This window comes from Natator depressus, chromosome 15 (genome assembly GCF_965152275.1).
Source record: "Natator depressus isolate rNatDep1 chromosome 15, rNatDep2.hap1, whole genome shotgun sequence".
Taxonomy (NCBI): Eukaryota; Metazoa; Chordata; order Testudines; family Cheloniidae; genus Natator; species Natator depressus.
Window position 1 is genome coordinate 23338874 of NC_134248.1, and position 21177 is coordinate 23360050.

General features: G+C 48.4%; 1 protein-coding gene across 2 annotated transcripts in view; it reads right to left on the reverse strand.

Annotated features, from left to right (window-relative positions):
- TMEM132B (transmembrane protein 132B) overlaps positions 1-7494 on the reverse strand; it is a 356630-nt gene extending 349136 nt beyond the window's left edge. Inside the window, exon 1 of one of the 2 annotated variants that reach the window (XM_074972494.1) lies at positions 7406-7494. Coding sequence is in view for 1 of the 2 variants with exons in the window: in XM_074972493.1 (XP_074828594.1) it covers positions 6915-6996 (82 nt within the window). In the remaining variant the exon portion in view is untranslated. Of the gene's footprint in view, positions 1-6914; positions 7052-7405 lie in introns of those variants that run through there. The other variant, XM_074972493.1, reaches the window with a different exon arrangement.
- Positions 7495-21177: the final 13683 nt, after the last annotated feature.

Genomic DNA, 21177 nt, shown 5'->3' on the forward strand with positions numbered 1-21177 from the left:
AGCCATTAAGGCAGTAAATTCATTAAACCAAAAGTGAGTAAGCTCGGGAAGACCCAGTCCCGAGCTCTCCACGGCTCATCCAACAAGCAGACAACAGCACTGATGCCCGCTCACCTGCACAGAAGGAGACAGTACCTCCTGTTGATCAAAAGTGACCACTGCAACCAGTTCAGAAATACCTGGAGGGATTCGAAAGAGAGTCCCATTCAGCTCTTCCTACCTGCAAGGAGGCTAATTGCAATGCCTTAAGGATGGGAAGGGTTACAGGTGGAATCAGGCAGGCATGTGAAAAGTCGGGCAACTCATCCAGGTCATCCACAGGATACCTAGTCACATAACCTTAGAGACAGTCTCACTGCTGCCAGGCCGAGCCCCGGCAACAGACCAAGGACCACTACCAGGAAGATATACTCCAGAGCAGGGCACATGGGGCCACTAGCAGCCAAGTGTGCGCACCCTGCTTAAAGCCCCACGCGCTCCAGTATTGTGTCACCAGAGACAGAGGAATGATCTTTCCACTGGATCCTCACAAAGTGATTTGGGCAATGCACTGGAGAACAACAAGTCGAGTCCACTTCAGAAAGCTGTCCAGAACATGGTGATGAGAACATAGAGCAGAACAACTGGTCCGAGACACAGAGGTGCCCACAGAGCTGTCTGAATAAAGCCCCAGGTTGCCATGGCTCTGGGGGTATTAAATAGATGAAATGGTCGGGGTGAATAGTAATGTACCACGGACGATTCCTGAAAGGCGCTTGTTAAAATGCGACCACCTTGCAGATGGAAAGCTTGGGAAGATTTCCCTGCCTTTCACTGTTCCTCACCTCTCTGGTCCACAAGCAAATGCACTCAAAGCCTATCAGGCGATGAGCAAACGTGTTGTGGGAGTTTGTGAGCAGGGTGTGAACTCCAGCTGCTTTACTGCACACCCTGTATTTCATTCACAGTGACCCCCTTCTAACAGGCTGGGTTTAGTAGCAATGAGCAATAACACTAAAATTAGCATTTTCTCCCTCAAGGTTGGCTGCTCCTAGGGCTTCCCTGAAAAGACCATGCCATCCTAGACCTCAGCTCTTGCGCCCAGAAAGACACTTGGATCCCTTGATACCTGTTCTGTTCATTCCCTTTGCACCTGGCATTGGCCATTGCTGGACCATCAGTCTGACCCAGTATGGCCAGTCTTATGTTCCCTTTCACCAAGACCCATGCACCCTTACATCCAGAGGAGAGTTAATGTACACACCTGCTAATGAATCAGGAAGAAATAACCAGCATATCCCTGCAGGATTCCAACACTGCTAAAGTGTAGGTCAACAGAAGCTGCTGCCACCCTGTTGAGCTACTGTTTGCATGGGGGGCATCATTCCCCCTGAAGAGAAAGCAATGAGCCTATCCTGCCAGTCCCATCATTCCCCCTTAAACCTCCTCATTAGGTCTTCACCTGTATCCTTGAGGCCAATGGAGACTATAAGTAGAATAAAGCCTGCAAGATCTGGTCCTTACTAATGACAACTTCCATGCTCCCAAATGAATGACTGCCTAAGCCAGTGATACTCAGACTGCGGCTCTTGAGCCATGAGTCCCTTTAATGTGTCTCCTGTGGCTCTTTGCAACACAATATTAAACCACTGTGTGATTTAATTATTAACTAATCTAAGTTATTAACCAATCAGGATGCTTTTACTGTGTTATTAACCAATAGTAGTTGATAAAACACTTGGTCAGGCATTTTGCTGGGAGAATTTTATATATATATATATATATATATATATACACACACACACACACACACACACACACACACATATATACATACACACACTCTTTATATAAAACTAAATATTTAAATATGATATATAGTACTATAGTATATTAAAAATGAATTCACACGACTGTGGCTCTTTAGAATAATGTTAATCGCTAATTTGACTCCTGAACCACTGGGCTACACTAGGCTCATTAGAAGTGAGGAGAGGAACAGAAAAACAGGAAGGGGAACCATGTTGTGGCTGAAATTCAATAAATTTGTGCACTGCTCCCCATCTTATAGCTGGCAAGGGTAAAAGGCGAAGAGAGTGGACAAACAGGTTTCCCTCAAGGAAACATATTGCATTCTCTCCTCATTATAACTAGATGGGAGATGTGGAATATTCTCATTACCTAGAAGTAAAGAGGAGCCGCCAGATGCTTTGAGTAAGATCATTTTAAAATATTCTCCCTATTATGGGTAAACATCAAGGAGTTTGGAAGTTTATTTAAGCAAAATGACCCAAACCTTTGCATGCTTCTCAGCAGTACAGGATCTGAACCTCTCGGCTCTTCAGAACCAGGGCTGGCAGTCTCAGACTGAGAGGCTTGCTCATCAAATTCCCTTCAGCTTCTGCTTCTAAGCAGGTCAGAAATGTGCACAAAGTCCACTTTCTTGTAGCCCTTTGGCATTTCACCTTCTGCTTCTACACAGAACCAGCTGATGCAGACGCAAAGATACCCATCGGATATAATGAAGGCGGGGGTGGAGTTCTGAATATTTCCAAGCCTCACAGAAAATTTGAACTTTGGGTGAAGTTTTGTGATGCCCCAGAAAGTGCTGCTTCTGGAAGGTATCAGCCATGCAAGATTTTCAGACGATGCTACTTACCACATTTGCAAAAACAAGAATTGGAGGACATGGAAAAATCCCAAGAGGAGTAAAATACACAGGCCACCTGGGAGCTTCCAAATTCCCCAGAGCTGGCTTGGGTTGTCACCAGTTTTAATGGCCTCATTGTGGGCTCTGAGGACATCTTCTAAAGCTCTGTCACAGGGACCAATGGGGAGAGCAGGCAAGAAACAAAAAGGGTACTGAGTGAGAATCCTCCACATGAGACTCCCCTGGGGCTGGGTACTAGTTTTCAGCTGACGAATGGCTATATTAGAACAGAGTATGGTAGGCACAAATGGCCCCTGTCTTCCCAATGGGCCAAACTCAAACCCTGGATCTCAACGACCCTGAACTTTGCAATCTCTGAAATCCAGAGCCGGACATGACTTTTGTAACTTGGGGCCACCACTCATGCCCACCTTCACTGCCAAAATGCAAAAAAGATGAGGAAACCCCTTCGCTGTCTACAACAAGTACGCAGAATGAAGCCATTTGCTAGACAGGATTTGGATTAGTCTCTAATTTCTAAAGTAGATTTTCACTCCTTCTAACTCCCGCACCCCCCAGCTCACAGACCATAGACTGTCCTGTCATCTACAACCCATGGCCAATGGGCATGACACAGGCCAGCTCTAGTGTGCAGCTAGCCAAGGTGAACAGGTGCACTAGATTAGACAGGCCAAAGAGAAGAGTGGGACTGTGAGGTTTCAGAGTAGCAGCCGTGTTAGTCTGTATCCATAAAAAGAACAGGAGGACTTGTGGCACCCTAGAGACTAACACATTTATTTGAGCATAAGCTTTCGTGAGCTACAGCTCACTTCATCGGATGCATTCAGTGGAAAATACAGTGGGGAGATTTTATACACACAGAGAACATGAAACAATGGGTTACAGTCTGTATGGTAACACCTATTGTTTCATGTTCTCTGTGTATATAAAATCTCCCCACTGTATTTTCCACTGTATGCATCTGACGAAGTGAGCTGTAGCTCACGAAAGCTTATGCTCAAATAAATGTGTTAGTCTCTAAGGTGCCACAAGTCCTCCTGTTCTTTTTACGGACAGTGAGGTGTTCACCAAACACCAGCCTGACCTGGAACTGCACTGCTCCTTTCCAAAGGCCACAGAGTAGTTTGAAGAGCAGAGGTAGAATGTTGCAGAAGTCGGCTAAGATGGTACATTTCCAGCAACAAAGCGGGTTTTCATATGTATAAAAAAGAGTCAGAAAGGAGATGCACATTACAATGAGTGAGAAAAAAAACCCCACTCCATTGCTACTACTGTAGAGAGAAGCAGCAGCAGTGGCTTTCAACCTGTGGTCCGTGGGCCCCTGGGGGTCCGCAGACGATATATAAGATTTCCAAAAGGATCCACACCTCCATTTGAAATTTTTTAAAGAGTCCACAAATGCAAACCACTGGTCTCCCGCTCTAACTCTCATGAAATCAACCGCTGGGTCTTACTCCGGCAATTAATATTTCAAAGAGTCAAAAGCTTGCAAAGGACTATTGCATGTAACAAACACAATGACACTGCCCAGGCGTCCCCCACCCCGGCTATGTCTGTTGACGGGGGTGGGGGGATGTTAAGCTTTGGCAAGCAGGGAGTCCCAGGTCTGTTTTCTCACGTCCCCCAGGGCGAGCTGATCAAACACTTTTGCTCGCCTTGCTGGGGAGAGAAATGTAATTTGTACCTCGCTATCTGTGAATTGGCAGCCGGACTGGGGGTTAGGGAAAGTTTCCCCCATCTGATTCTCCCAGGACAGGCTCCGCGGTGGCGCAGAGAGGAAGGTTTAAGTGCAGAGATGCGGAGAGGTACCCAATGCCATGGAGAAGACTGCCGAGCTTTCCTGTGCTCTAGGGCTATGGGGTTCGAGGTCGGCCTGCCCCTTCCTCTTCTTTCCCCCCGGGAAGGCGCATATCCAGGAGGGCTGCAAACTGACTCCTTTCTAGCGAGCAGTTACGAGCATTTTCCCATTCTCTGCACCCGTAACTCAAGGGTCCTTATTGAAATCTGTCCTGTTTGCATACAAAGACTCCTTGTGTCCCAGGTCATAGTGGTAACTGGGCTTCTACATTCACATCACAAGGCTCACTCATATTTAATCTGAAATCCTTCAATAACTAAATATTCAGCGCGAGTGTTTCCAAGCTAAATGCCTGCAACCCAATGTGACAGCCGTGCGGCTCAATGGTCAATCAAAATAGAAGAACTACCGCGCTATTTCGGCACCGGCGCATCTACATTCAACTTGTTTTTAACTACCATTATTTCGTACTAAACCGCTGTGCGGGACCCCACGCCCCCAGTGGCGAGTTCAGCTGTTCCAGGAGAAGGTCCTTCGAGACTTCTGCAAGAGCCTGGGATGGGATGTTCGCCCCAAAGCCACCAAGAGGAAATCTGACCCCTTCCCCAGATCGGAGGGGGGACCCAAAATAAAACGCGGCTCTCACGCTCGGTTGCAAACCATAATGCAGGTATATTATATAGTTTAAAGTCGGTTGCTTTCAAAACATGAATTAATTGGCTCCTCTGCTATAGACCTGAAACCCTGCAAGATGCTCAGATCCGCAGGGGAGACGCTCAGAGCCCTCAGCTCCCCACTCAGGTAAGCTTGCAGGATCAGAGCCTAAATATGCTAGGAAAACTACCGGTGGGTCGAGGCTTCAGTCTTGCAAGAGTAGTGCCCCTGGGCTCAGTGGGGCATCAGTTGTTTTAAAGCAGAACCCCCATTGTCTGCAAAGATACATGAATGCCGTGATACGGCCCACGGGGACTAGTCCGCTTGAGTTAAAGCCAGGCTTTGTGGGATGGGGACCTTTCTTTTCCAGCGATTCCTGAACCCTTGTTGCTATTTATCAAGCCAAGAAAAGCAGGCAACACCCTGCGTCCTGGCCAATCTCCTTACAGCCAGGAAAGGTGGCACTAGCCTCAGGTCACCTACGAGTTTTAAATTTCTGGGTTCTCTTTCACTGCAAAAACGGGGAGAGTGTCCGGTGAGCATTTCCCACCAGGGAGTCTTCACCGAGCGCGCAGCGACCCCCCCCCCTCCCCGGTACAGTCGGGATCTTTACACTTCTGCTCACTCGCTTTTCGCTAACTCTGCCCTTGCCCCAGAGCTGTGACCATCAGTAACTTTCCCCAGGATTTCTTGTGAACACACAGCGGTCTAGTTTCCCTCCAGAAAGTTGCAAAGCCCTGGGATTCGGGGCTGTCCCCGCCGCTCGGTGGGATGATTCCGGGCAGGGGCCTCGCACGATAAACAAGCCGCAGGGGAGCAATCCAGGCCAAGCCCCGTGGCGAGAAAGGGGCTCTCTGGCGCATGGATGTGCGGTGATAGTTCACCTCGCCAGTCCCCACCGCCACGGGGATTCGCAAGCCTGGGGCTGGCAGCCCGGGAGAAATCCAGCCGGCTGCATGCTACCTGCGACCATCCCTCACATCTCGCCACCGCTGGCGGAGGCACTGCCAGACGCTCAGTTTGCCAGCCCTCCTCCAGCCTCCGGCCGCCCGCCTCCCGCTTGGGGTGTCCCGCGGGGGTCACCAGCCAGCTCGCCAGAGGGGAGGAGAGGCGGGAAAGCGCTCCCTTGCCCCGAGGGGGAGGCAGGGGTGGGAGAGCAGGCGACAGAGCCCAGCAGGTGGGTGGAAGCAGCAGCTGCGAGAAAACCCTCCCGCCGCGTTCCCGACTGGGAAAGCTGGAGCGAGCTTTGCCGGGGGTCGGGCAGGGCTTGCGGGGGGGGGGGGGGTCGCCCCAGAGCTGACAGCTGGGACCTGAACGAGGGCTGCTATTTCGGGCACCACCACCCCCAAGGAGAATGAACCCCAGGACCGTAGTGGGGGAGAGGTGCCAGCCTAGGAAGGGACTGTCACACCAATGGACAGTGTGGGAGGAGCTGGCCCCCCCGCCCCAGGGTGAGAGATCCGGGGCCCCCCAGCATCCTCAGTCCCCTGCGGACAGTTCGCAGCCGCGGGGGGGGGGATTCCGCCTTAAGTTTATTTGCGTCACTTCGCGCTGCCCTGCTCTTCCCCCTCCAGCGCCGCGAGCCAGGGGACGGAGGCGCCCGGCGAAGGTCACGCGTGGGAACGGACGCGCCAGCGAGCCCCATCCTCCCCGGGGCACACGAGACACCCCGGCCCCGCCGCGCACCCCCCGCGCATGCCCCACGCGTGTCCAGCCCGCAGCCTCCGGGGGGAGGGGGGGCCACACGTGAAATCCCAGCCACAATAAGGAGGAAAAACTTCGCGGGTTTGTTTGTTTTTTGGTTTTTTTTACCTTTGCACAGCAGGGCAGCCAGCGCCAGCGCCAGCACGGGGCACCTGGGCACCATCCTCTCTGCTCCATCCCCAGCAGTCATGGTGCGGAGTTATTCGCAAGGGGAGGGGGGTGTGGCGGATTGAGGGGGGGGTCTGAGTAAACAGATCCCCCTCCCCCCCCCTTTGTGGATAAACCCAAAACCCCCCTAAAGAAACGGCTCCGGCCCGCCAGCGATGACCACAGCCCCCGGGAAAGCCGAGCCCCCTGGGGAAGGGCCGGGGCGCAGCAGCCCGTCCTCCCCGGCGCACGGCGGCTGGCCCCGCGGTCTCCGCTCCTCCCGGCGCCGCGGGGAACCCTCGCCCATCCCCGGCGCCGCGAGTGCTTGCAAATCCTCCCCGGCGGCCGGGCTCCACCCCGGCGGCTGGTCCCCGGCGCGTCCCCCGCCCCGCCTGCGGCCGGAGCCCAGCCCGGGCGGCTGCGGCGCTTCAGCCGGGGACCGCCCGTCTCACCTCCAAGCGGGGCGCATCTGCGAGCGGCGCCAGGATCCCCCCCCAACTCCCGGGCTACAGCGCGGGGGGGCTGCGAGTGACGAGCCGGCAGCGCCAATGGAAGGGGGGCGGGCTGGGAAACGGGGCAGGCGGGGGGGGGGGAAGGGGGGCGGACACCCTGGGAACCCCCAGGAGTTGCGGGGGGAGGGGAATCGCCTTTACCTGCCTGGGCTGTAGCCCGAAGGGGAGCGGGGGGGGGGCCAGCGAGGCTCTGGCTCGAGGAAGGGAGGGGGATTCAGTGGTCGGGGGGCGGGCAGACTGGCCGCTGCCCAGCTGTGCTAGCCCCTCTCCCGGGCAGCCCGCGGATCCCCTGCCCCGGGACAGGCCTGGGGGCTGCGGTTGGATGGATCAACCCTCGGGAGTAGGGCACAGGACGGGGGGGGGGGACCAAGGAGGAGCAGCCTGGGGAGAAGCGGGGGGGGCGATCTCAGCCAGGCTGGCCCCAGCCTGGGAAACCACCGTGGGGAGGCCGGGAGAAGCGGATGCTCGGGAAGTTGTTCAACTCCGCCGTGCAGGGGGTGGGGGGCACCCCGCGGAGCCCCCGAGCGCCTCCTCCCCGCCCGGGGGAGCGCAGGGGCCGCCCCCCGCTGGGGTCCCGCCGCCGCCCTCCCTCTCGGCCGGAGGAAGCGCCGCACTCAGGGGTTTCATAACAGCCCCCGGCTGGGCTCCTGGCCGCTCTCGGGGTCGCTCCCAGCGCCGCCGGGGGGGCTCAGCCCAAGCCTGGGAGCGGCCCCCATTGCTAGGGCGGGGGGAGGTTTGATTGCTGAGCAGGTGCGGAGCGGTTTGCGCTAGGAGAGGCCAAATCCAGGCCAGTCTCCCCTGGTGAGCTGAGAGCCATAGGGCAGGACCGAGTCCAGGATTTCTTGGGGCGGGGGAAGGCGCTTTTATGGGACAGTAAGTATCAGCTTGAGGCTGGTTTCCCGGCAGGCTGGCTTTCTCCCGTCTCTGGCTTTGGGGGCCCAGGCCAGTTCCCAGGAGAGCCGGATACCCGCCCAGGGGGAGCCGCTGCCCTGAACTCACTGGCTGGGGTTCCAACAGGTGCAAGAGAGAGGAGCAAACAAGGCCCAGGCTCTTCCCATTGCGCTCTTGGCACAAAACTCCCCTGGGCCATAGACCCCCTGGCCACAGGGCTGGTTTCAAACCAGCTCCTTCAGCAGAGCGCAGTTAAGGCAGGGTCCTGATTTAAAAACAAGTAGAGCCCGTGCTTCCTTTGAACCCACCTTAATTCTAGATGTTTGTCACACTGCCTCTTTGTAACTACTGAGCGGTGCCTAGCTGTTCAGAAGGTCTTGGACCACCATGAAAAGCTGTCTCCCTGCAGAAAGAGGAAACTTACTGCAGAAGGATTGAGGCTATTCTTTATTAACATGACAGTAACCCTCAGCCTGTACAGACATGTAGCAAAACACAGCCCCTGCCCCCCCACAGAGCTGCAATCTGTACAAAATAATCAGCAGGTGATGGAAAATACCAAGAGCTAACCACAGATGTTGGGATTTTTTGCTCTGATTTCTCTGGGGGACTGTCCCCACCCCTCTTTTCATTGTGGTCACACTAGATTGAGCGGGCGAGTGGACGCCCCCCGAGATAAGGACGGACCTGCTGCAGCAATTTCTGAAGAAGCCTTTTATTAGCTAAATGTGTTGCAGGCCTTCTACGGTGGAGGAATGTAAAATGGCCCGTTCCAGAGAGCAGCAAGAATGCATGAAGGCACAGTTGCGTTGGGCCTGGCTTTTCTTTATACTGTGTGCCTCAGACAGGGGATATCAGGTGCATGGTGTGACTCACCAACCGGGGGCCTTTGCATGGCACCACCAACCGCAGGAATCAAGTGAGCTGTAGCTCATGAAAGCTTATGCTCAAATAAATTTGTTAGTCTCTAAGGTGCCACAAGTCCTCACCTGCTCTTTTAACCTCCGGAATGATTCAGAGGCAGCTCTGGGAATGTTCAAAAGCTGCAGCCCGCAACTTTGCCTTCCACCCCCAAAAGCAAAGCTAAGGGCATCGCTGCCTGCCTTCCTTGGGTGCCCAGCACTCCCACCGAGTTCAAGCAATGCCACAGGGAACCTTTTGTGCGCTGTGGAAGGGATGCAAGTCAATTAAGAACTGCACAAAATGGCAAATCAATCCTCTACGCTTTTCAGGTCCTCTGGATTCACAACTGCACACTCTCAAAGCAATAATATCGAGCACTACAATGGAAGAGAGACCAAGGGACAGCAGCTGCCCAGGAGCACAAAGCTTCTGTTCTCAAAGGGGTTTCTCCAGGGGGGAGAAGAGAGAGAGAGAATTCTACTTTTTGTTTTGCTTTCACATATTGATGTTGTTTTTCACCATCAGCATCACCCTGAGAAATCCTCCCCAGGCTAAACCCCATATATCCATAGCAGCCACTGCTGTGTTTAAAAGGTACCAGCTTATTTTGCCATATTTCTATAGCGGTGCCCCCTTTTCACCCACGCACCCAGTCAAAGTTTAGTACCGTATGGGTGTTCCAATGGGGAGTAGAAACTGGTGGTAGTCTGGTATTTCTTTGATGTAGTGTTGTTTATTTACAAAGAAATTACAAAGTCCTGTTTCTCTGAAGCAAAGAGAATCAAGTAGCAGGAAATGGCTTCTTTTGCTTAGAGCAAGTGAAAACTTTTCAGCCTGCGCTCCTGACACAAAAATCTCTCCCTGGTTTTCTTGCAGTGTCAGCCATTCTCCTTTCAGTTGCTCCTTTAGGCAGTCTTTCTCTCTCTCATTCTCTCCTGTTTTTCTTCTCTGTTCTCGGTTTCTTCATGTTCTGCCTTCCTGCACGCACCCCCAAAACAATATTCAGCCAAAGCTCCAGCATGGGTTCACACACTCCTTTTGTCTAAGGTGTGGGGCCTGTTTTCATCCCTCATCCAATCACACCCCTGGGCAGAGTCCCTTGGGGCAATGCCCATTGACACCTTTGAGGAGCCGTGGGCACTGTCAGGGTTTCTCTGCTCAGTGTCCTCTTCCGGGTCCCTGAGTTTTAACCCTCACTCTCCTCCCTATTTTCCCATTTGTTGTCCCCAGTACTCACTTGCAGCCTGGATCCAATGGCTCCTCCCCCTCAATGGAGGGGGTGGGCCTATACTTTGGGCAGGCCCACCTGTCCTAGCACATAGGTGGGAGGTTATGCTTTCAGTTATTAGAACTGAAGGGTGAGTTCATATCTATCAAACTCAATCCCATAACACGGTGTTACCCAGCTCATAACGCTGGTTATAAAGAGTGGTTTTGTTTTTCAGATGGCCTCTCCCAGCCCATACAAGCCCAAATGTAACTAACATCCTCTTCCCACAAACAGATGAAATGACATCCATTGGATTTTATATGACTAAATATGTATGTAGTTTTCAAAAGTAAAAAGGGTCCGATTACATTTTCAGAGAATTTGGGGCATTTGATAGTATAATTTCTTTGCTTTCATAAAATACTAAACCATGTATTAAAACACTCAATTTGGCCATGAACATCTTCAGAGCCACTGTTAATAGATGCCCAAGTTTCAGACAAAAGAATCTGCCACTCCACTTGGAGGAGAATGTGTGTGAACAGCACCCTGACAGCTGAGCATCGTCAATCCCGCCTGATTGATTTTTGGTTTTGAAGCATGTTGATCTACCCAGAAAAAGCAGAGAAACAACAAGGGCATCCTTCCATGAGAACGGTGCAAGAAACCTCGCATCCCTAATCTACGGGTGGCAGGATGGCCAAACTACCCAAGGCAATGCTACATAACAGCACTGGGATTAAATTCTGAGTCAGAGCCTGACCTCCTGTATATTCCATTCTTACTACCATGTCTCATTTTATGCATGAAGCTATAAGATTTCTTACCCCTCTTTTAACTGCAGCAGTTAAAACGTATAATGGCTCCCCCTACGAATCATTTTGCTGCAGTTTCAAATAGGGCTTCTTCTGACAGCCGGCTTTTGGGAAGTGCTGTATTTATGCACGTTGCCTCTTTCCTAAGCATGAATTTAAACCGGCAAACGCTTCCAACTGCGAGCCTAGGACCACACTAGAGGGAAAGGCTCAGCCTCGGAGTCTGAATTTTAAAAGCTTAGGGTTTACTTATAAAAATTTTGGTTCTGATGCAGGGATGCAAGAGGCTGCATTGTATTTTGAATCCTAACTTTAGTCACTAAATCCAAGCCAGGTTGTTTTTCAGTTCAATAAATAAAGCAGAGGTTTCCAAAAAGCAGCTGGCACACTGGTGTGGATTTTTGAGACAACCTGCTTTGTCCATAAACAGCATTCTCCTTTCCTTTTGCACAGCTTTTGTGATTAAACACTTTTTCTTTTTTCTTTGTCTGAGGGTTGCTAAATGTTGGCAAAGGTTCATTTTTATTTCAAGACAAAATAAAGAGTTTTATTTCCAAGGGGGCTTTGCAAGGAAAGGGGGGAAGTAAAACAAAATCCCCCTCCGTTGGGATCTATTTGGAAACAATGCTTAGCAGGTGGGATTACTCACTGTAAATAAAAAGGGCAAAAGTGCTGCCTGTGAATTTGGAGCTCTTGAGAAGGAGCCGCTGACTTCACTGGTTCGACAGCCAGTTGCTTTGTAAACTCTAGCAGAGCAAGACAGCCCAGATGTGCAATCCCAGCCTGGGTCCACGCCAGTAGAAATCCCACTTTTAACAAACTGGGCCAACTTGGTGTGTTTGCAAAACAAACATCTACTAGGGACTAGGTGAAGACCACCAAACCGATTTCACTGAGCCCCAAATAGGACTGAGCTCCTGTCGGTAGCAGTAAAATGTTTTTAGTGCATTAGCCCGCTGGGTCACCAGATCACCTAACCCTAATGCAAAATTAAAATTAGCTCAGATAGTGGGAACAATAGATGACATCTGCAACTGATCTCTTCCAGCTCTGAACTGACTAATGCAGATCCTCACTGCCATCATCCTTCGCTGCAAAAAACCCCCACAAAAACAAAAAAGCATTGTTCTCTACAATATCACTCTTGCCTCTGTTCAAGAGAACATAATTATTTGGAGTCCCCAGCTCCTGGGCAGAATTTGTCACATCTGTGAATGATCCATAATGTAGGTATGTGCCATTTGCCTCTGCAAAACTGGAGAGAGAAGGGATTGCACGGTCATATGTCTTGGAATGAGTGGCACAGCCACACAGTGTAAGAAAAGCAGGCAATGGGCAGCCCTTTCAGTGGCATGTGGCAGCAGCATCTTTGTAAGCAGAGGGAAGAACTGAACTGGTTTCTCTGCACATGTATTGCTTTGCCTTGCTCTGCATAACCTGCCTTGCTCTGGGTCCCTCCCTGTTCCTTGCTTTCACAGGGACTCCCTTTCGGGAGACGGAAGAAAGCCTCAGTCCCACACAGCATCTAAATGCAGATCAACAGGGTCCCCCTCCAGTCCCCCAGCAGGCTGCAGCAGCTATCGATAAGAGGTTACACTAGAAGCTAACAAGTACTTTGGGATACAGCAGGAGACACGGGTCCATCCTGCACTGCAAATTTCCACAGTCCAGCTGGGAGGGAATAGGGTGTGTTGATTATACTTCTTCATCTAGATAAATATCAATGGTCCATCCCTACCGCTTAAGTGCAGAAAAGGCAGAATGACCACCTCTGCACCATGGCCTAGCTGCAGTTCCAGGGCTCCCGGGGTCCTGGGAAAACGTCTCCCGATTTTTGCTTTGATTAGGAGTTAAAATATTTTTAATTACCTAGAGTCTCCCCAGCAAACTGAAGGATTTTTTCTTGCAGGCTAAAAGGCAGCGTCTGGGTGGTCACAATCCAGGACCTGAGCTTTTCCTGTGCCTCTGTCCTTACTCAGTTGGCCAAGTTACTGCTTATTGATAAAAGAGCAAGATTCCCCTCTAGTGGTCATTCTCATTATTGCTGGAAGGAAAAAAACCAGACAACTGTGGTGCAAAAATCTCTCTCACATACATGTGCAAAAAAAAATCTCTCTCACACACACACAGAGTAAAAAAAATCCTAAAACTAATAATAAATTCCCTAAATGTGTTTCAATTTAAAAAAAAAATCAAACTACTAGATGCTTCCTGAGCTGCCCTTGAAAAAAATTCACTGGCTCTATCCCCTGCATCCAAAAATCTTCTGCAGGAACAAAAGTTTCAATATTCACTAAAAAGCAAACCTGAGTCCTTTAAGGATTGAGTTTTTAATGTGATTACAACAAAACTGCTGGGAGAGAAAAAGGAAAGAGCAGTTTAACAAAACCTATGCCCCTGGGTTCTTCCATGCTTTTGTAAACATGTCTCTGGGTTTTTCTTTTCCCCTTTTCACATGTGCCAGCTTTTCTGTAGCACTTCCTGTAATCCTGTTTGCCTCCTTAGCAGCTATTATTGTCATAAAATTTTTAAGTCTTATGTTTTACCGCCCCATGCAAACGGAAACAAGAATCAATGCTTATCTTTCATAAGGGGAAAATGAAATGTTATGTAACTGTGAGACTCAGAGAAATAAAAGAAGTCCAATTCATTCAGGAAGAATTAGGCCAAGGCAAGTAAAAGGAAACTCAGAGGTTTAAATTTCCTTAAGGAAACATAGGGTTAATTAAAAGAACTCACTGCAATAATAAAGATCACCTTGCCGTCTTATCTTTTATTCACCATAATAAAATATTATATGGCACATTTAGCTGCTAACTCAGCTTTAATGGGCCCAAAATAAGTTTAATTGGATATGTTGCACATTGTTCAACATCCTGTTTCTTTCCCAGAAAAGAGACTAGCTACTGGCAATCAGTCAAGTGGTGATAAGGAAGCTAATGTTACTGACCTAAGGTAAACTTGCCCTTGACCTGGATTCCCTCAATGAGTAAGGCTTCCTTGAGTTAAAACAGAGAAGAAAGGAATCAATTCTTGTTTCTCTGGAATTAGGTTAAGTATCCGCTTTCTTCCTTGAATATCTGTTTTTAGCACCTACAAATGTAAGGCGTTCAACAACATTTTCCCCCTTCCCTTAGAAGTAGTAAACAGTTATTTGCTAACTCCCACGTACTCTAGGTGAAAAGAAAAAGAGTACTAGTGGCACCTTAGAGACTAACCAATTTATCTGAGCATAAGCTTTTGCGAGCTACAGCTCACTTCATCAGATGTACTCTAGGTGCTGTACAAACAAAAATGCATTCCCCTGCCCCAAAGAGGTTACTAGCATTCTTCTCCAGAGTCTCCCCCTTACCTATAAAAACCAACGTAATTCCATGTCCTTCATTAGCTTCTCCTAATCTTATCTTTGAGTCTTGTTCCATACTGCCCAAAATATTGTGAGCAACCTTCCAATCCCAGTGCTCTAACCTCCCCTTTCACCCCATTTCTTCTTATTCATATCCCTTTAAAAGGTTTGTTTTTTTCCCAGCCCCTGCCAAAATAGTAACCCACAGCAATCAAGGACCTTCCCCACCCTTAAATAGGAGAAACAGCAAGACCGGACAAGAGCGGAGTATCTGGAAATCCTCCCATTATTGTTATGAATTTTTCAATTAAAAAGAAAACCTAACTAGTATTGAGAGGCAAGATAGATCCAGAGATTCTGAAAACCTCTGATGAGTTAATCAGGAAGTTTCAACTTATATATGTAACAATGTAACTGGCTGATAGTGATCAGTGGGATTCTATTAGTTGCATACATGATTCTTTGGATCAGCATCTTCCCATACCTGGGGGAGAACATAAATAATAACTATGTAGGCCTGGGTAGTCAATAGGTGGACAGCAGGCCAAATCTGGACTGCCAGATGCTTTTGAACGGACTCTGAATTATTTTTATTTACTAATTATTATTATTTTTTATTATTTTCTCTGCAGTCGGGACCTTCACTATACCTTGACCAAGAAATTTGTACCTAGACAAAAAATAATTGACTACCCCTGAAGGGGGTTTCTCAACCAGTCATGAACTTTCTTGTTGTAAGTATAACGCTTTTATTTTACATTTCTTCTACAGAGACCTTTGACTGCAGCATAAAACCATGCAGCCAGCTAATAAGAGGGGAAATGGTCTCATTTGTATTTACAAGTTGTGAAATGGGTTTCCCCCATTAACACGTCTCTTTCATTTTCTTGTGGGCAAACATATTTGTCTTGCACTAGATGGTATGATGGGATAACATGATTTTGGTAATTAATTGATCTTTAAATATTCATGGTAAATAGGCCCAATGGCCTGTGATGGGATGTTAGATGGGGTGGGTTCTGAGTTACTACAGAAAATTCTTTCCTGGGTATCTGGCTGGTGAATCTTGTCCATATGCTCAGGGTTTAGCTGATCACCATATTTGGGGTAGGGAAGGAATTTTCCTCCAGGGCAGATTGGAAGAGGCCCTGGAGGTTTTTCGCCTTCCTCTTGTAGCCTGGGGCACGGGTCACTTGCTGGAGGATTCTCTGCTCCTTGAAGTCCTTAAACCACGATTTGAGGACTTCAATAGCTCAGACATAGGTGAGAGGTTTTTTACAGGAGTGGGTGGGTGAGATTCTGTGGCCTGCGTTATGCAGGAGGTCAGACTAGATGATCATAATGGTCCCTTCTGACCTTAGTATCTATGAATCTATAAAATCTTAAAACAGAAAAAGAACAACAGGAAGGCAGACCTTGGAGGATTTTGTCACCAAACGCCAGGGATTCTGTACAAATCAACAGTTGAAAATTAGATGTTATCAGAGATAAAGGGTATCAGAATGAAAGAGCTTTTCAACACAGAATGAACTGGGCATGGTAATCCTCGGGTAGGGAAGGAGGACTTGTGGCACCTTAGAGACTAACAAATTTATTAGAGCATAAGCTTGCGTGAGCTACAGCTCACTTCATCGGATGCATACAGTGGAAAATATAGTGGGGAGATTTTATATACCCAGAGAACATGAAACAATGGGTGTTACCATACAGACTGTAACAAGAGTGATCAGGAAAGGTGAGCTCTATTACCAGCAGGATAGTGGGGAGGCGGGGGGTCTTGAAGGACCTTTTGTAGTGATAATCAAGGTGGGCCATTTCCAGCACTTTACAAGAACAATAGGAGGGGAAATAAACAAAGGGAAATAGTTTTACTTTGTGTAATGACCCATCCACTCCCAGTCTTTATTCAGGCCTAAGTTAATTGTATCCAGTTTGCAAATTAATTCCGATTCAGCAATCTTTCGTTGGAGTCTGTTTTTGAAGTTTTTTTGTTGAAGAATTGCCACTTTTAGGTCTGTAATCGAGTGACCAAAGAGATTGAAGTGTTCTCCGACTGGTTTTTGAATGTTATAATTCTTGATGTCTGATTTGTGTCCATTTATTCTTTTACATAGAGACTGTCCAGTCTGGCCAATGTTCATGGCAGAGGGGCATTGCTGGCACATGATGGCATATATCACATTGGTAGATGTGCAGGTGAACGAGCCTCTGATAGTGTGGCTGATGTGATTAGGCCCTATGATGGTGTCCCCTGGATAGATATGTGGACACAGTTGGCAACGGGCTTTGTTGCAAGGATAGGTTCCTGGGTTAGTGGTTCTGTTGTGTGGTGTGTGGTTGCTGGTGAGTATTTGCTTCAGGTTGGGGGCCTGTCTGTAAGCAAGGACGGGCCTGTCTCCCAAGATCTGTGAGAGTGATGGGTCGTCCTTCAGGATAGGTTGTAGATCCTTGATGATGCATTGGAGAGGTTTTAGTTGGGGGCTGAAGGTGATGGCTAGTGGAGTTCTGTTATTTTCTTTGTTGGGCCTGTCCTGTAGTAGGTAACTTCTGGGTACTCTTCGGGCTCTGTCAATCTGTTTCTTCACTTCAGCAGGTGGGTATTGAAGTTGTAAGAATGCTTGATAGAGATCTTGTAGGTGTTTGTCTCTGTCTGAGGGGTTGGAGCAAATGCGGTTGTATCGTAGAGCTTGGCTGTAGACAATGGATCATGTGGTGTGGTCTGGATGAAAGCTGGAGGCATGTAGGTAAGTATAGCAGTCAGTAGGTTTCCGGTATAGGGTGATGTTTATGTGACCATCACTTATTAGCACTGTAGTGTCCAGGAAGTGGATCTCTTGTGTGGACTGCTCCAGGCTGAGGTTGATGGTGGGATGGAAATGGTTGAAATCATGGTGGAATTCCTCAAGGGCTTCTTTTCCATGGGTCCAGATGATGAAGATGTCATCAGTGTAACGTAAGTAGAGTAGGAGCATTAGGGGACAAGAGCTGAGGAAGCGTTTTTCTAAGTCAGTCATAAAAATGTTGGCATGCTGTGGGGCCATGCGGGTACTCATAGCAGTGCCGCTGATTTGAAGGTATACATTGTCCCCAAATGTGAAATAGTTATGGGTGAGGACAAAGTCACAAAGTTCAGCCACCAGGTTTGCCGTGTACATAAAATCTCCCCACTATATTTTCCACAGTATGCATCCAATGAAGTGAGCTGTAGCTCACGAAAGCTTATGCTCTAATAAATTTGTTAGTCTCTAAAGGTGCCACAAGTACTCCTTTTCTTTTTACGGATACAGACTAACACGGCTGCTACTCTGAAATCTGGTAGGGAAGTTACTTCTATAATAGGGGCTATTGGGGATTGTTTCAGGCATTTTCAGCATCAGAGCACAAAGTGATATAGAGAATCCACCGAGTCACTAACTACAGGGGCAGTCTGGATTTATTTTCCTCATTAAGTCTAAAGCAGTAGGTGTGAGACATCAGCAACACCACCAGAAGGGGATTATTGGGGAATAAACCCCCCCCCAAGAAATGTTGCACCTCAATCCATGCAATAAATAGTTACAGATGCTAAAACATGGGCACTCTCATCAAAGCATCAGAACAACGAATGCTTATTGACTGAGCCTGCTCAATCTGTCCGAGCTTCTGGTTTCTGTATCAGTGGCTGAGCTGCTTTCAAGTGCCTTGGCTGGCTTAGAGCGAGTCTTGTCTTTGCACGTTCTTCTGGTGTGAGAGCAGCACAAGCAAACTGACGAGACACTCTGGAAGCAGCCAAGACACACACAGCTGTGGCTGCCATGCGCTGGCTTTTCCACATCTGGTTCTTCAAATAAATCTTTTCCCGAGACAGTTTTTTTTAAATGATGCTGGTATGCTGTTGATTGAGTTTTTCTTGTGCCCAAGGGATTTTCACACACATAAGCAAACTGTACATGAATGATGGGAAAGAATTTGGAACATCACTAAGTCTGGGGGTTTTATTCACCGGAATCTCAGAATATAGTTTCGGGAATGCCCCAGGTTAAACCGTAAGGCTGAGAAATAGGCTGAGGATGGTAAGTGCCCATGTCCCATTGAAGTCAATGGGAGTTAGGCACCAATTCTCATAGCACCTTAGAAAATCCCAGGCTAAGATCATGCACTCTTGGGATGTTCGATAAATAGAAAATATTGGAACATGGCTGTAAGCTTGAATATCATTAATGATGGGAGAGTGTCAGAAATGTCACCATTTGTCTGAACAAAATCTGATCTAATCAGCCAAAAATCCACTCCCACCCCCTCTTTGCTCTGCCAAACTGGGGCGGAAATCTAAAGAGAAAAGGCTCTCCCATATGGTACCCAGTACCTTTCCTCATGCTTCTGTATTTCAGCACTTCATCTGGTCCTCTGGAACCTGGGGGAATCATGGCAGTGAAAAACAACAGGCAGGAGACCGTAAAAGGACCTTTTTTCAAACTTCAGAAAAGTGCGATTTGAGTTTGGGGCTCCAGCCAGGACCTGAACCAATCAAGCTCATGCCTAAACATTTCTCATATAATCAGGGCATAACTTCTAATTGAATTCTGTGCCTTTTTTCTGAGCCCAGATGCAAGGAGGAACAAAATAAAGGAAAAGTGACATTCAGTTTGGGCACTGATCAGGATTGCAGCTGTTCAACATAACCCACAGTTTCAAAATAATAATAGTGTGGTCTGGATGGACAGAAAAGGGGATTAGGTGTCAGAACTCCTGGGTTCTGTTCACAGTTCTGCCACAGAGTCAATATGTGACCATGGGCAAGTCACTTAACCCTTCTGGGCCTCAATTTACCCCCTTTTTTAAAGGGGGATAATCCTGTGATGCCTAAGGAACTAGTGTTTGCAAAGTGCTTTGAGATTCTTGGAGGAAGTGTGCTGTAGAATTGCAGAGCCGTAGTACTGGTAATTATTACTACTTTTGGTATTTGAACTTCGATGGCTAGTGAGAATTCAGGAGGGTTTCCTTTTGACAAAGCAAGCGGGCTCCAGTTTTCAAGAGCAGAACAGAAACAACAATACTTAGGAAATTGCAAGGTAAGGAGAGCAGCCAGTGAATATTAGCTCATCCCTGCTTTGTTCTGCCGCTGATTCATAATGAATGGAAAGAATAACATTTAATTACCCATTAAGGTACATTATACTATTTGAAACCTACCTACAGCATTTTGTCATCTGATTCAGTTGTGACCAGCATGACCAAATCTGGGTTTATTACACAGCATTTCAAGCTTAAATAGCTCGGGCCCAGGATTTTCATTGTCTTTAGAGGGAGGAATCCCGCTACATCCTTTTAGCCAACCCCACGCATTCAAAAGTCACGAGACTGGCTTAAAAAGAAAAAGGGGCAATCACACACACACTTTGAGTTCATTTTATTTGCCTTCTGGTTGTTGAGCCTTTCAGAGTCGCATTTTCAGGCTTTTCTCCACAACCCCCAGAGCTGTAAACTTTCCCTGTCTTTAAAGGCGAGATTCTCACATAACCATGCATCCAGGAGCTGAGGCTTTAAGAAAAAACACCCACTATGAGCTTGGTCCACGCTGCAGCGATTCCAGAGTCAATGGAGCCTGTTCAGTCCTGCTGTTCAAGGGGCAAGAGGCAGTAAGATTGGGGATAAAATCCGCTCCGTGCTCCATGGCCGTTCCCAGAGTGCTGTTTCACATGGGGACAGGAAGGGTGGGATTGGGTTGATGGACCTGCTGCTATTCAGAGCCACTGCTCTCCGCAAGCCATCTCTTCAGGTTCCGTACTTGGCTAAGGCCCGCTTCCTCCGAATTTACCTTTAGGCTCCCAACTTCCACTGACATCAGTGGGAGTCAGGTGCCTAACTACCTTTGAGGATCTGGAGCTACATAGCCCTGCAAGAACTCTGTGGGCATTTTCATCTATGCTGGCTCTGTATTTGCTTCCACCTTTGAAGCAGAGAGAGGATTTGACGAGGCTCAGGGAAGAGGCCCCTCCCCACGTTGGCCTTCCCTTGTTTAAATGGTATGAACCCACCCCCCACAAAAGAAGAGACTTTGCTCTCGAGTTGCATGTGGTTTGGGGTTTATTCATTCACGTCTCCTCTCCGTTGCCTGGAATCCGATCACTCGTGTCCACCTTAGCAGAGGCAACACTCCCACTGAAGTTAGTGTAGGGAGCATAAGACTCATATCAGCATCAGGGTCTCTCGTACCCTGCAACAATTTAGCAACACATTCCAAAATTATTTAACACTGGGATCCGCGGACTGAGGGAATTAAAACATTTAATGCTGCCTCATGAGCTGCCAGTCTGTTTAACCTGGATTGTTAATAGGCACCAACTGGACGTTGCAAATCAGTCAGCCAGTTTCCTTGTAAGAAGCAGCCTTAATGCCGTGTTGTAGAGAGATGGTGGCAGGAAGTTGTGCCAGGGTGCCAGATGGCCCCCATTAGAAACCGTGCTTCATTTTAGATCTTCATTAAATCAGGTGGTCCCCTCAGACCACAGCTGTGTATTAGCTCACAAGTCATGAGCTAGCTGGCTAGAGCCATGCGAGAGAGGGC